General features: G+C 43.8%; 1 protein-coding gene across 1 annotated transcript; it reads right to left on the bottom strand.

Moving 5' to 3' along the window:
• Positions 1–335: 335 nt before the first annotated feature.
• Positions 336–16,045, bottom strand: LOC311242804 (dedicator of cytokinesis protein 9-like). Its single transcript, XM_084331843.1, has 6 exons — positions 15,893–16,045; positions 11,469–11,679; positions 8,002–8,192; positions 6,612–6,712; positions 3,662–3,800; positions 336–1,421 (listed from the first exon to the last, which is right to left on the bottom strand). The coding sequence occupies exons 1-6, from the start codon at positions 15,911–15,913 to the stop codon at positions 1,374–1,376; spliced, it is 711 nt and encodes a 236-aa protein (XP_084187969.1). The 5' UTR covers positions 15,914–16,045; the 3' UTR covers positions 336–1,373.
• Between the last annotated feature and the right edge of the window lie 553 nt (positions 16,046–16,598).

Consider the following 16,598-nt stretch of genomic DNA (forward strand, 5'->3'; position numbering starts at 1 on the left):
GGAGGAGTATTATGGTTTATGGATTGCACTAATGGGGGAAGATAAGGATCTTATCTACCAGTATCGGAGACGTCAGGACCATTAAAAGTACACAACGCAGAGGAATTGGATGGAGAGCCAAACAGACGAAGACGTGATACTGGCCAGTTTGATCAGAATCTAACACCACGCTAAGGAAGCGATACCGTTTGTAAAAACATAAAGAGCGTCGTCATCACTGCAGTTTTGCACATTAACAAAATTTTTATTTAAATGTTATACATAAAACTTTAGTTTTGTTTGTTTTTAATTTAGCTAAACAAATATTCATATATTGTATATTTTATAAAAAAACAGAACAAAAAGAAACCTTTTTTTGAAACATTTTAAATATTAATATTTCTTATTTACAATTCAAAACAGTACAGGAAACAATAATAATAATAACAACGACAACAACAGCAACAACAACAACATTATCAATCATAGAAATGTTATAAAACATAAAACGTTCCTTTTTTTGAAAATCTGCGAGCTGAGAATTCCAGAATGTTAGCAAGGATACAAAGTACTGTAGCAATATGGTGCTGCTCTACATTCAAACAGGAACCAGAGGTGTGTTCAACCAATCGGATTCAAACAGGAACCAGAGGTGTGTTCAACCAATCGGATGCTCGGTTAGTTAAGACATGTGATCCTAAACGTTTCCTTTCTTTTTTTCTTCTTCACATTACAGTCCATCATACAAGACGTCTTCCGATAGTTCGAAGTACAACGATAATCCTAGGAAAAATTTACCGTATGTATTGTAATCAGAATGCACCCGGAGAGAGAGAGAGAGAGCACACGTTTCATATTTTGTTCAGTTGAACCCACCTCAAGCTTTTAAGGTCACCGTTTTCTAGAAAGGGGTGTGGGGTTGTGGAGAGAAGGCGCATGTTGTGTATGTGTCGAGTGCACGTGTGCACAACACGCGTGCATTTGTGTGTGCCTCTACACACTTTGTGTGTTATCTGTTTGCCTGTGTGTGTGTGTGTGTGTGTGTAGAATGTAAGATGACGATGAGTGGGCTGATGGGGCGATGGAGTCCATACTATACGTGGATCGAGTCTCTACAACCAAAACAACAGTAGCTACCAGTCCAGCGGTCTGGCCTCTAGATAGTCAACGTTCATCAACAACACAACAGACTACCACAACCAACCACAGTCTACAAACGTCCCCCTCCCACTCTTTTCACTACATTCCCCCCACACGTCACAGTTCCACCTCCCCCCTGCGTGTGGAAAACAACCACAGTCCGTGATGAGCGGTGGAGGCCATTTTGGGGCTTGGATGAGCCATACAAAATGTCCTCCTGGGCACAAATGTTTTCCAGTGAGTCTACTAGGCTCTCAGTAGGTGCTGTGGCGGTCCGTTCCCGGTTGTCTTGTGTGAGGAATCTGAGCCGGGGAGAAGAGAAACACGAGGGTTAGTGCTGTCAATCGATTAAAATATTGAATCTTATTAATCGCATGATTGTCCACAGTTAACTCGCGATTAATCGCAAATTAATCGCATTTTTTTTCCTTTTCTAAATCTACCTTAAACGGATATTTTTCAAGTTTTAATACTCTTATCAACTTGAGAGTCAACAAATGCTTGCTTTATGCAGCCATTTAACACAAAAGGATGACCTCATGCATTGCAAATTTGCATCAAATTCAAAACAGAGTGATGCACAAAATAACTTAAAAGAAAATAATAATTTAAAACAATGAATAAAGTGTGCATGAAATAATAGGGGAACGAAAAGATTAGGAACTTGTTACATTCACCTACACAAGGGCTGAGGACTCACCCCCCCCCCCCCCCCTCTCTCAACGGGATTGAAAATGGAATAATTCCTCCTAAGTCTACTAAATTAAAGGTGCTGTAAGTGGTAGTTTGTCGTTAAAATAAGTGGTCTACATGTTAAAAACACTAGCTCTACATTCTGACAGCCATCACTGAAATGTGAGTCTGGTTAGTAACATGGGTCTCCCAGTCCCTCCGCTCTGCAGTAAACAGAAAATACATGTTCTGGTATCCCGTTCCCGCTTTATCCAATCCACTGCAAAAATGGTGTGACAAAAATAAGAAATAAAAACTAGTTTTAAGCAAATGTGTCATTGAAACAAAGTAAATCTACAAGTGCAGTAAGCATATTTTGGCTTGGCAATATTTCTTGAAATAAGTAAGAATATCTATTCTGATTCAGCGTCAGAATATTCAGAATACCTTCACCTTGTCAGAGAAAAGTCCAATATTTACCTAGATGTCTGTGGGACAGAAAGATTGTTTCTGAAAAGTCGTCTGGTGTTGTCATGAGCAATAGTTTGCAAAGGTATTTGGATGATAAGGAAAAGTAGCTTATTGTCATCATGATCAGAAGAAGCAAGATGGCCGACATGATGTGTGAAAGAAAGAGTTTGACCACATGAATGAATGTGTGATGACGTTGATTGAGTGCTGCAAACTGTATGCACAGGTCAATATGCTGGCACGAAAATTTTATATGTGTACAGATAATGTGAAAATAAGCCTGTTCAGAGCCTATTGTACTCCGCTTTATACTGCCCAACTCTGGTGTAATTATAGCTCAGCAAAAATGAAAAAACTGCAGGTAGCGTATAATGATGCATTTAGGATCCTCCTTCAACTCCCAGGATGGACTAGTCAGTGCAAGCTATATGTTTGTGACTAAAAATGTCCCCACCTTCCATGCTCTGCTGAGGAACTTGATGTTTAAATGTATGTGTCGACTATTAGAGTAAAAAAACAGGAGAATAGGTGACTTTACTGATGTCAAACAGCGATACAAGGTACTCCTCTGGTTTGTGGAAACATTGGAATCGATGCCTTTATGTATTTTAATCTACGTTGTTGTCCTTGTTTTTGTATTGTTTTTATGTGTAAATAATATGGACCTTGAGTCTGGAATAAAGTCATCATCATGACATACCGGTTTTTAGAAACATCACATACCGGTTTTAGAAACAGTGGTGAAAGAGCTGCTAACACGCTCTTTTTTTCAGCTGTGATCAGAGAAAACCGTTGGGAAAGAAGAGAAGATGAAGGAATGACAACAAAAACTGATACATGTGGAAAGGAAAGGTACAAAATAGAGTCAGTCAGTAAGTAAGTCAGTCAGTCAGTCAGTCAGTGAGTCAGTCAGTCAGTCAGTCAGTGAGTCAGTCAGTCAGTCAGTCAGACAGTGAGTCAGTCAGTCAGTCAGTCAGTCAGTCAGTCAGTCAGTCAGTCAGTCAGTCAGTCAGTCAGTCAGTCAGTCAGTCAGTCAGTCAGTCAGTGAGTCAGTCAGTCAGTCTGTGTGCTCTGTGTCTATCATCGGACCTGTTCATTCATGATGCCAGACAGCTCTGTTAGCATGACCCTGTAGTGAGCTCTGTCTCTACCTGTTCATTCATGATGCCAGACAGCTCTGTTAGCATGACCCTGTAGTGAGCTCTGTCTCTACCTGTTCATTCATGATGCCAGACAGCTCTGTTAGCATGTCCCTGTAGTGAGCTCTGTCTCTACCTGTTCATTCATGATGCCAGACAGCTCTGTTAGCATGTCCCTGTAGTGAGCTCTGTCTCTACCTGTTCATTCATGATGCCAGACAGCTCTGTTAGCATGACCCTGTAGTGAGCGCTGTCTCTACCTGTTCATTCATGATGCCAGACAGCTCTGTTAGCATGTCCCTGTAGTGAGCTCTCATCTCTTCCTGGTACTCCAGCTGGTCTTCTTTGATCAGACGCTCGTTCACATCCAGAGCCTGGCCACACGCCTCAGCAAACTGCCTGCATTGGGGAGAAATTACAACGTTTCGACTTTATAATTGCCATGGAAACGACTGCTGCCGTATGTAAAGTGTCGTTAGTAACTAACTAACTAATATTGAACACAGTTGTAACGGGAGGAACTAGATTCTAGAGGAATGCACTCGGTAGACCTGGGTAGATGACAGAAATCTGAGTTGCCTATATTTATATTTACATTTGGTCATTTAGCTGAACGCTTTTATCCAAAAGAGACTTACAAGTTCTGTACAACAGGTCGGCAGGAAGGGTACAACTCTTTCAGCTGAGTAACAATGTTCATCAAACAGTGTTGAAACTTGGGCGCTGCCGTGTTGAGTGCATAGTAGTAAAGACACTTTAGCATAGTAGGAAGAGTGCATGATAGACAGTATAAGAAGGTTAGTGTTTTTTCATTTTTTCCCTTTCAGATATTGATTGAAGAAGTGGGTTTTTGAAAGGTTTTTGGTCAGGTTTTGGCTGTCCTGACTGTGGGAGTTCGTTCCACCATTGTGGAGCGAGGACGGAGAATAGGCGGCTTCTCTTTGATGATATTACCAGACAATAGTGATACTACCTCATAGCACACTGCTGCTGTATGTGGTGCAACTCGAACAAAGCGTTCACAAGTAATAGACTTTCTGTCTATCATGCGTTTTCCTGAAATTCGATTGGAGTTTCTCATACAGTTTGGCTCATCAACTATCTTAATAATACATATTGATACCATCAGTAGGATATCACAAAGGATATCACAACACGTTTCAAAATGTCATCATGATCAGACAAGCTGTTGAGTTCCTGTTTTTAGTTTAGAGAGAACAGCACCACCATCAGGCCAATGATGGTTCTCACTATAGTGGGACAAACACATCTGTCTAATTTGGTGCAAATCAGACCAGTGTCCACCAGTAACACATCACCACCTCTTCACCATCGTGGTTATCTGAAATTAAATTGGATCCAGTGGTGATACAGCTAGACACATCAACCATCTACATAATGCATTTAAAGACGTTGGTCCCTAGATCAATCAATCAATCAGATTTATTTATATAGCACGTTTTACATGACACAACAAGCCAAACAAAGTGCTTTACAAAGGCAGGTAGGGGAACAGACAGGTCATACAACATGGAACAGACAACAGACATGGAACAACATTTTATTGTACATCAGTACAATAGCTCAAGGAAAGGTACAGGTCAGGATCAAGGAAACGCTAGAGAATAAAGGTACGTTTTGAGGGCGGCCGGGGTAAGCGTCTGTCTACCACCCCAGAGACAGTGGGATCGAATCCAGCTGCGGTGCCTCCGGCTTGGCCGACCGTCCACACTAACACAATTGGCAGTTGTCAGCGGGTGGGAAAGCCGGCGAGGGTGGGCCCTGGTCGTTGTAAAAACAGCGACTCCTACAGTTCGGTCGGGGCGCCTGCACAGCAAGGTCGGGTCCTGGGAGAGGTAGTGTGACCTTCCACACGTTACACTCCCCCCAGTGAGAGTCCGCGCTGCCAGGTGAAAAGAAGCGGTGGGCTGGCTACACATGTGTCGGAGGAAGCATGTGATAGTCTCCACCCTCCCAGACCGACGGTAGGGGGCAGAGTGCGCAACGACCAGGAAGGGGATTGGGAATTGGCATAACGACTAACATTGGGAGGGGAGAAAAATGGAAAAAGGCAAAGTAAAAAAAAAAAAAAGTACGTTTTGAGCTGGGATTTAAAGGACTCGATCGCGGGGGCAAGACGGACTGAGGGTAGGGATACTGTTCCACCGCCTGGGGGCTGCGGCCCCTGGTCTTGAGATTGGCCCTCTGTTCCTTAAATCGCCCCCCCCCCCCCCCCTACACACAGCACAAGTTCCGTGAGAATCAGGCAAACAGCTGAGGAGGACGAGGCCACGAAGAGCCGCCCCTCTGGGTATAATCATTTTACTGTAGGCCTGTCCCCGACTAAGGATTTGTATAGTCAACTTTGATTGGCCAAAGTTGTCCGATAGTCGACTGTTAGTCAGAATACACAAAAGAAAATGCAAAAAAAGAAGATATTTTGTATCTTGTATAGTATTTTATGTTTCTGTATAGTATTTTATGTTTCTGTATAGTATTTTATGGTTCTTGTATAGTATTTTATGTTTCTGTATAGTATTTTATGGTTCTTGTATAGTATTCTATGGTTCTTGTATAGTATTTTATGTCTGTATAGTATTTTATGTTTCTGTATAGTATTCTATGGTTCTTGTATAGTATTCTATGGTTCTTGTATAGTATTTTATGTTTCTGTATAGTATTTTATGGTTCTTGTATAGTATTCTATGGTTCTTGTATAGTATTTTATGTCTGTATAGTATTTTATGTTTCTGTATAGTATTCTATGGTTCTTGTATAGTATTCTATGGTTCTTGTATAGTATTTTATGTCTGTATAGTATTTTATGTTTCTGTATAGTATTCTATGGTTCTTGTATAGTATTTTATGTTTCTGTATAGTATTTTATGTTTCTGTATAGTATTCTATGGTTCTTGTATAGTATTTTATGTCTGTATAGTATTTTATGTTTCTGTATAGTATTTTATGTTTCTGTATAGTATTCTATGGTTCTTGTATAGTATTTTATGTCTGTATAGTATTTTATGTTTCTCTTTTATTACCTGTGTGATTTTATATTCCACTACTGCACCTTGAGTTTGAGTCCCAAATCTCGTTGTATGCAAATATAATGATAATAAAGTACAATCTAATCTAATCTAATCTAACACACGGGGGGTGAAAGCATAAGCTCCTTTGCGGAGGTAAAGAAATAATGGCTTCACATCCTACCTGAAGATCTCCTTGAGCAGCTTGACCTGGTTGTCGGGGTATTTCTTGGCGTTCTTCTCCTCTAGGAAAGCGCGGGCATAAGCCATGGGTCCTGCGTTCACCTGGGGGTGAGGAACGCCGTGGTGCATACTTTAATGTGCATCGTAAGCCATGTGTGAATGTGCATGTGTGTACAGTATATCGTATAAACAGTGGGGGTCAGTTAGTCTTCAATTCAATAATACATTTCATACATACAGTTCATTGGGTAACGACAGAGAAGTGATAATGTTTCGTAATATTGACAGAAGGTTGACTATAAAAACCTTTCTATGTTAAAACCTCTTAGCATGCAACGGCCCACATGTGGGCCCTCTTGAGGACGATTTGCCCACCGGCACTTTGGCGCCCTCTTGCGGCTCGGGTGTGCATACTTTTTAATACAATATATATCGGGGTTGTAACCAATGAGTAGGGCTTTCCAATGGTATCCCACGTGGGAATGAGCGAATCAGGGATCTAGGTAAAAAGTCACAAGCCAAAACAGGAAGACAATTCTCTGTCGAATGCATTGAAGTCTATGAGAAAATAGTTTTCTGAGCTCTCTCACCTTTGACCAAAACCGCTTCTAATCACTCATTTCTGAACGGATTATTATGAAATTTGGACATGTACTACACAAGACTTCAGGCTATAGACCCATGGTGTCTTTTCCGCCATAATCGGAAATACTACTTCTGGACTACTAACTACTACAGAAAAACGTGAGTAACAAATTTTTCTACAACTCAAGTTCAGACCTATGTTACTCTATTTCATTAGCACTAAAAGTGATTTTTTTTTTTGCATCAGACACTTCAGAATGTCATCTTTCAAAAGAGACCAGGCTCATGCATGTGCTATACGTATAAAATATAGTATTTTGATTTGCAAAAAAAAGGTATGCAGTCCTCAAAAAACTAAAACTAAAATGACCACTTTTGGGGGCGATTGTTAAGAGGTTTTAAAGGTTGTGGAGAAAATCCATTGTGGGAAATGCGCTTACCGTCTTCTCCAGAGTCAGACAAGAAGATATAGATACCTATTTCCTCTCTGTGTGTTCAGTAGAAAGCTATCCGGCTGCAAGCTAGCCTAGCTTAGCACAAATTAATGGAAGCGGATACGGACCAGATATCCAAGCTGTTAGCCAAAAACACGGCTCTCGGAGCGGTCCGTATCCACGTCCATACCTGTTTGCTGTGCTAAGCTGAGCTAGCTTGCAGCTGGATAGCCTTCTACTGAAGGCAGAGAGAGAGAGAGAGGAAATGGGTATCTATCTTCTTGTCAGCCTCTGGAGAAAGACGGTAAAGCGCGTTTCTCGTAATGTCGACGCGTTCCTTTAACACGGCGGCCGCACCGTTGGCCCCTGTACCTTGACGCTGACGCTGCCCTGCAGTTTGAGCTGCAGGCGGATCATGTCCACCTCCTCCATGTTGCAGAGCTGGTTGAGCTCGGACACCTTGCGCGACATCTCGTCGATGGCCACCTCGATGGGGTTCATCTCCGTGCTCTGCTGCTCCACCACCTGGATGCGTTTCTTCAGGTACGGGAAGCTGGAGCTCGCTGGGGGGGCGCGCGGGAGAGAGAGAGAGGAGATGGAGATGATGATGATGACTGAAGAGTTTATCGCCGGCCACTAGAGGGCAGCGTCTCGCTAGTATCGCTGACCGGATATCCCTTGCTCTGTTCTATTATTGCCGAGCGGCCATTTTAGTTTTCACTGACATTTAATTCGCGTATCGTCTTCTCCAGAGAGAGACAAGAAGATAGATACCAGTTTCCTCTCTGTGCGTTCAGTAGAAAGCTATCTGGCTGCATGTTAGCCTAACTTAGCACAATGAATGGAAGCGGACAGTGCCGGTTAGCCTCCGGGGAGAGGTGTTAGTTGGACAATGCCTAGGCTAACCGGTCATGTCCGCTTCCATTCATTGTGCTAAGCTAGGCTAACATGCAGCCAGATAGCTTTCTACTGAACACACAGAGAGGAAACTGGTATCTATCTTCTTGTCTCTCTCTCTGGAGAAGACAGTGAGCTAATTTCCCAAAATGGTGGCGTCTTTAAGTAAAAGTAGAAATACCCAGATTATGAGTACTCTGGTAAAAGTAAAAGTCCTCCATTCAAATTCTACTTAAGTAAAGGTAGAGAAGTATTTTCTATTGAATGTACTTAAGTATCTAAAGTAAAAGTATGCATTCTACATAATGTTTGTGTATTCCAGTGCTTGGGGGCGTTCAAGCCTTGATCCATTGACCTCTAAAAGTTATGTTAAAGTGGTATGTGGTCCAGTTATGCTGCTCTGATTAAAAGTTATGTTAAAGTGGTATGTGGTCCAGTTATGCTGCTCTGATTAAAAGTTATGTTAAAGTGGTATGTGGTCCAGTTATGCTGCTCTGATTAAAAGTTATGTTAAAGTGGTATGTGGTCCAGTTATGCTGCTCTGATTAAAGGTCATGTTAAAGTGGTATGTGGTCCAGTTATGCTGCTCTGATTAAAGGTTGTATTAAAGTGGTATGTGGTCCAGTTATGCTGCTCTGATTAAAGGTTGTATTAAAGTGGTATGTGGTCCAGTTATGCTGCTCTGATTAAAGGTCATGTTAAAGTGGTATGTGGTCCAGTTATGCTGCTCTGATTAAAGGTTACGTTAAAGTGGTATGTGGTCCAGTTATGCTGCTCTGATTAAAGGTTGTTAAAGTGGTATGTGGTCCAGTTATGCTGCTCTGATTAAAGGTCATGTTAAAGTGGTATGTGGTCCAGTTATGCTGCTCTGATTAAAGGTCATGTTAAAGTGGTATGTGGTCCAGTTATGCTGCTCTGATTAAAGGTCATGTTAAAGTGGTATGTGGTCCAGTTATGCTGCTCTGATTAAAGGTTATGTTAAAGTGGTATGTGGTCCAGGTATGCTGCTCTGATTAAAGGTCATGTTAAAGTGGTATGTGGTCCAGTTATGCTGCTCTGATTAAAGGCTGTGTTAAAGTGGTATGTGGTCCAGTTATGCTGCTCTGATTAAAGGTCATGTTAAAGTGGTATGTGGTCCAGTTATGCTGCTCTGATTAAAGGTTATGTTAAAGTGGTATGTGGTCCAGTTATGCTGCTCTGATTAAAGGTTATGTTAAAGTGGTATGTGGTACAGTTATGCTGCTCTGATTAAAGGTTATGTTAAAGTGGTATGTGGTTCAGTTATGCTGCTCTGATTAAAGGTTATGTTAAAGTGGTATGTGGTCCAGTTATGCTGCTCTGATTAAAGGTCATGTTAAAGTGGTATGTGGTCCAGTTATGCTGCTCTGATTAAAGGTTACGTTAAAGTGGTATGTGGTCCAGTTATGCTGCTCTGATTAAAGGTTATGTTAAAGTGGTATGTGGTCCAGTTATGCTGCTCTGATTAAAGGTTACGTTAAAGTGGTATGTGGTATATATTTTTTCTATGCAAAATATTTTTCTTCAAAGTAACTAGTAACTGATGGGTTCAGATAAATGTAGTGGAGTAAAAAGTACAATATTGCCATTGAAATGTAGTGGCGTAAAAGTATAAAGTTCCCTAAAATTGCAATACGCACGTTAAGTACAATTTTACTTAAGTACAGTACTTGAGTAAAAGTACTTAGTTACTTTCCATCCACTGGTTGTAGATGCTGTTGTTCAGTGAATAGGAGGCTGTGTTTCTATCTCTCCCATTTCTCTGTTGTGTTTTATCATCACATGTATCATTCAGGAGGACGGTGCCGTCAGAGTCTTACTATAGTCAGGATGGTATTACACAGTATGTTTGCGTTTCAAGTTTCACGTTGTGTTTCACTTGTCACATATGAGGAACATGCACAATATTGTGAAATGCTTGATTCTGTATGACCCCCCCCCCCCCTGAGATTCTGCTGCATACAGTAAAAGAGTAAAGACCCTATAATAACACCCTAAACACAATACACAACTAAAATGTACACAAAATTGCAAAAAGACTAAATGCTAAAAAACGAGGCGGAAGAAGTAGTGCAAATTTGTAAGAATACGTAGATAATAAAATATGGTGTAATGTTTAATGTTTGTTTATGTCGATAGAGCTAGTCAGGATGGTGTTACAGTGTGTCTGACCGGGTCGTACTGGTCATCAGGAGGCTGGTGTTACAGTGTGTCTGACCGGGTCGTACTGGTCATCAGGAGGATGGTGTTACAGTGTGTCTGACCGGGTCGTACTGGTCATCAGGAGGATGTTGTTACAGTGTGTCTGACCGGGGTCTTACTGGTCATCAGGAGGATGGTGTTACAGTGTGTCTGACCGGGTCTTACTGGTCATCAGGATGATGTTGTTACAGTGTGTCTGACCGGGTCTTACTGGTCATCAGGAGGATGGTGTTACAGTGTGTCTGACCGGGTCTTACTGGTCATCAGGAGGATGGTGTTACAGTGTGTCTGACCGGGTCGTACTGGTCATCAGGAGGATGGTGTTACAGTGTGTCTGACCGGGTCGTACTGGTCATCAGGATGTTGTTACAGTGTGTCTGACCGGGTGTCTTACTGGTCATCAGGAGGATGTTGTTACAGTGTGTCTGACCGGGTCTTACTGGTCATCAGGAGGATGGTGTTACAGTGTGTCTGACCGGGTCTTACTGGTCATCAGGAGGATGGTGTTACAGTGTGTCTGACCGGGTCGTACTGGTCATCAGGAGGATGGTGTTACAGTGTGTCTGACCGGGGTCGTACTGGTCATCAGGAGGATGGTGTTACAGTGTGTCTGACCGGGTGTCTTACTGGTCATCAGGAGGATGTTGTTACAGTGTGTCTGACCGGGGTCTTACTGGTCATCAGGAGGATGTTGTTACAGTGTGTCTGACCGGGTGTCTTACTGGTCAGAATGGTGCGTCTCTTGCACTGCTCCTCCACGTCTCCGTGCTTCTTGCCCGACAGGGTGAAGGGCGTCTCGAAGACGAAGCGCTCGATGTTGTGGTGCCTCTCGAAGTCCGTCCTCTTGTCCTGCTTCTCCTTCTCGTCGAAGTAGGGCAGCACGTAGGTCACCTGGATGTAGGCGAACTTGGGGTCCAGGTCCTTCTGGTTCACCTGTGTGGGCAATTAAGGCGTGGGACAGTCAGGGTCACGCTCTGTTCTGTTCTGTTCTGTTCTGTTCTGTTCTGTTCTGTTCTGTTCTGTTCTGTTCTGTTCTTTTCTGTTCTGTTCTGTTCTGCTCTGTTCTGTTCTGTTCTGTTCTGTTGTTCGCGTCGGTGTTGATGGTTTGCGGTACGTTTCTTTTCTCCCCCTCTGTTTTGGTTTGTCCCTCTCTCTCTCTCTCCCTCTCCCCCCTCTATCTCTCCCTCTCCCCCCCTTCTCTTCCTCTCTCTCTCCCTCTCCCCATATCTCTCCCTCCCCCCTCTCTCTCCCTCCCTCTCTCTCCCTCTCCCCCTATCTCTCCCTCTCTCTCCCCCCCCCCTCTCTCTCTCTCTCTCCTCCCTCTCTCTGCCCCCTCTCCCTATCTCCCTCTCTCTCTCTCTCTCTCTCTCTCTCTCTCTCTCTCTCTCTCTCTCTCTCTCTCCTCCCTCTCTCTCCACCCCCCCCTCTCTCTCCTCTATCTCTCTCTCCACCCCCCCCCCCTCTCTCTCTCCCTCTCCCCCCCCCCTCTCTCTCCTCCTCTCTCTCTCTCTGCCCCCCCCTCTCTCTCTCCTTCCTCTCTTTCTCTCTCTCTCCCTCTCTCTCCATCCCCCCCCTCTCTCTCTCTCTCTCCTCCCTCTCTCCCTCTCTCTCTCTCTATCTCCTCCCTCTCTCTCTCGTCTCTTCTCTCTCTCTCTCTCTCTACCTCTCCTCTTTCTCTCTCCACCCCCCCTCTCTCTCCTCCCTCTCTCTCTGCCCCCCCCCCCCTCTCTCTCCTCCTTCCTCTCTTTCTCTCTCTCCCTCTCTCTCCACCCCCCCCCTCTCTCTCTCTCTCTCTCTCCTGCTCTTCCTGATGGCTTGTCGTACAGAACTTGTAAGTCGCTTTGGATAAAAGCGTCAGCTAAATGACTAAATGTAAATGTAAATGTAGCCAGTGTGATCAAAGGTGCAGATGAGGGTCTGTCTGCCCAGTTATATTATACGTTACAACAAATATGGTCAATAACGCTTAGAATATGAATATATACTATGAGTAAGTAAAGTATACATATACAGTATAGACCAGTTTGCTGTTTACAAACATACCGTGTTTGAGCCAATCAGCAATACAACTGAGTCACATGACTAAGTTGCCCGTTATCTGCGCGAGCTGCTGCGCTAAAAAGTACGACGGGGCTCTATGGAGAAACCGTGACACACCCCCCTGACTAAAAGTCGTTTCAAACCAAAAACGGCTGGATGTCATTTTGCCAAATCAGCGGCATTGGCTGCGAGTTGTGAGTCTTTCACCTTTTTACATATCTAGCTTTGGCATGGATCGATTGTTTAGAGATCGCTAGCGTGGCTAACGAATGCAAATATATTGTAGTCTGCCCCGTTGTTCTGACCAGGATTACGTGACGTTTGCCCCCTTTGCCGCACGCGCACACTGGAGTCTGACGTTTACAGGGAACAGGTCTATTATAGAGCGACACACTGAGAGTCTGACGTTTACAGCGAACAGGTCTATAGAGCGACACAGTGAGTCTGACGTTTACAGCGAACAGGGTCTATAGAGAGCGACACAGTGAGTCTGACGTTTACAGGGAACAGGTCTATAGAGCGACACAGTGAGTCTGACGTTTACAGGGTGAACAGGTCTATAGAGCGACACACTGAGTCTGACGTATACAGCGAACAGGTCTATAGAGCGACACAGTGAGTCTGACGTTTACAGTGAACAGGTCTATAGAGCGACACAGTGAGGTCTGACGTTTACAGTGAACAGGTCTATAGAGCGGACACACTGAGTCTGACGTATACAGCGAACAGGTCTATAGAGCGACACAGTGAGTCTGACGTTTACAGGGAACAGGTCTATAGAGCGACACAGTGAGTCTGACGTTTACAGCGAACAGGTCTATAGAGCGACACAGTGAGTCTGACGTTTACAGGGAACAGGTCTATAGAGCGACACAGTGAGTCTGACGTTTACAGTGAACAGGTCTATAGAGCGACACAGTGAGTCTGACGTTTACAGGGAACAGGTCTATAGAGCGACACAGTGAGTCTGACGTTTACAGTGAACAGGTCTATAGAGCGACACAGTGAGTCTGACGTTTACAGGGAACAGGTCTATAGAGCGACACAGTGAGTCTGACGTATACAGCGAACAGGTCTATAGAGCGACACAGTGAGTCTGACGTATACAGCGAACAGGTCTATAGAGCGACACAGTGAGTCTGACGTTTACAGGGAACAGGTCTATAGAGCGACACACTGAGTCTGACGTTTACAGCGAACAGGTCTATAGAGCGACACAGTGAGTCTGACGTTTACAGCGAACAGGTCTATAGAGCGACACACTGAGTCTGACGTTTACAGGGAACAGGTCTATAGAGCGACACAGTGAGTCTGACGTTTACAGCGAACATGTCTATAGAGCGACACAGTGAGTCTGACGTTTACAGCGAACAGGTCTATAGAGCGACACAGTGAGTCTGACGTTTACAGTGAACAGGTCTATAGAGCGACACACTGAGTCTGACGTTTACAGGGAACAGGTCTATAGAGCGACACAGTGAGTCTGACGTTTACAGCGAACAGGTCTATAGAGCGACACACTGAGTCTGACGTTTACAGCGAACAGGTCTATAGAGCGACACACTGAGTCTGACGTTTACAGTGAACAGGTCTATAGAGCGACACAGTGAGTCTGACGTATACAGCGAACAGGTCTATAGACAGGTGCAGTATACATAAGGTACCCTAACTGGTGTGGTATATGTCATACGTTATACGTTGATATAGATGTTACGTGAGCCCCTGCGTGGTCTTTTACCATGCATTTTTTTTTTTTTTTTTACTTTATGTACATTATACCTGAAGGCGCTTCAATTCTACACTGTAAGAAAAAAAGCTGCAAGAATACGGTGAAATGTCTGGCATCAATGGTTGCCAAATACTTACTGTCAAATTACAGTAAAATCATCAAATACATTTACAGATTACAACCTTTTGGTTAATGGTTAATATTTTGATCAAAGGTAATTTACTGTATTCTTATGGCATTTACACTTAAAGTAGAAAAACGAATGTAATCTGTCAAATAATACAGTGAATTTCCCGTAAAAAAAACATTAATTTTTTTACAGCGTATCCTAAAAACCACCCACTTCAAGGACAGCTTCTTTCCAACAGCCATTCGGACCCTGAACTCCCTTGGTCCCCCCCCCCCCTCCCCCCTTACACTAACCAAGTGCTCCTGACCAGATGGACTAGTCTCTTCCGTGTGTTATGTTGTGGTGCAGGGACGTGCACAGGACTTTAGAGGGGCAGGTGCTCAAAGGCTGAAAAGGGCACTACACTTGTGTGTATATATTAACCGAGCGCACGCGTGTGCGATTTTTAAGGGCCCTTTTCGGGCGGGGGGCCCCCTTTTTATGCTTTTTGGGGGGTTTTGGTGATCAAATATTGAATATTGAACTATAATAGTCAGTGCAGGAGCTCACTTATCCTTGAAAGACACTTTTATCACTGACTTAAAAGGCCCATACATCTCCATAAATGTTCAGGGGGGAGGGAACAAGTGCTTACCCTACAGACCCCAAGAAGTGCTGTATATTCTGTATTGTTTAATATAAATGCATTTTTTATTCCAATTCCGATTTGTATTTGAGATTCCCAAATCCCATCGGACTTGACTTCTTCGTGTCCCTCAGTGAGTGTAATACCTGTATGCGCCACAGCGGTTTCTATCATCATCATCATCACCACCCCACGCTATGCATAAAATATATAGGTCCGCGGAGATCCGAGGCACACTGAGGAGGCCGTGCAAACTGCAATGGAATATGGGGCATCTCTCTCTCTTGACCTAATATTTTGATTCTATCTTGACATTTTTCAGTTGGAAGGGCAGTCTATATGCGTAACGGTTAAAAAAATTATTATTTTTTTTTCTCCAAAAATGGCACTTTTTAGATGAGGCTAAAAAAGGCAGGTGCTCAAGCACCCCTTGGCCTCTATGTGTGCATGTGCCTGTTGTGGTGTGTCGTGTTGTGCTGTGTTGTCCCTGTTTCATGTATATCCAGAGCTTCAACCACTACTGTACCGAACACAAATACCACCAACCTGGTTGTGTGGCAATACAAGTATCTTGTATGTATCTTGTACTACGTTGCTTATGGCCCAATTCTGTGTCGCTTACCTTGTTGGAGTCCTGGATCATCTTGACGTTGTCGGCGCCGAACTTGTCGGAGTAGAGCTTCAGTAGCCTCTGAGAGATCTCAGACAGACCCGTCAGCTTCGGCTCCTTGTAGATGAACTCTTTACTCTCCTCCTCCTCGAAGAAACCCTGACGACACAAACGCAAGCAGTTAGACGTGTGTGGTGTGCGCGTGTGCGTGTCTGTCTGTCTGTCTGTCTGTCTGTCTGTCTGTCTGTCTGTCTGTCTGTCTGTCTGTCTGTCTGTCTGTCTGTCTGTCTGTCTGTCTGTCTGTCTGTCTGTCTGTCTGACTGTCTGTTTGTCTGTCTAGTCTGTCTAGTCTGTCTGTCTGTCTGTGTGTCTGTGTGTCTGTCTGTCTGTCTGTCTGTCTGTCTGTCTGTCTGTCTGTCTGTCTGTCTGTCTGTCTGTCTGTCTGTCTGTCTGTCTGTCTGTCTGTCTGTCTGTCTGTTTGTCTGTCTAGTCTGTCTAGTCTGTCTGTCTGTCTGTCTGTCTGTCTGTCTGTCTGTCTGTCTGTCTGTCTGTCTGTCTGTCTGGTCTGTCTGTCTGTCTGGTCTAGTCTGTCTGTCTGTCTGTCTGTCTGTCTGTCTGTCTGTCTGTCTGTCTGTCTGTCTGTCTGTCTGTCTGTCTGTCTGTCGTATGTGTGCATGTCTGTGTGCACACGCCTCTTTGCATATTAATTCATGGATGC

Source organism: Notolepis coatsorum (assembly GCF_963971535.1).
Source record: "Notolepis coatsorum genome assembly, chromosome: 1".
In the NCBI taxonomy this organism is placed as follows: domain Eukaryota; kingdom Metazoa; phylum Chordata; class Actinopteri; order Aulopiformes; family Paralepididae; genus Notolepis; species Notolepis coatsorum.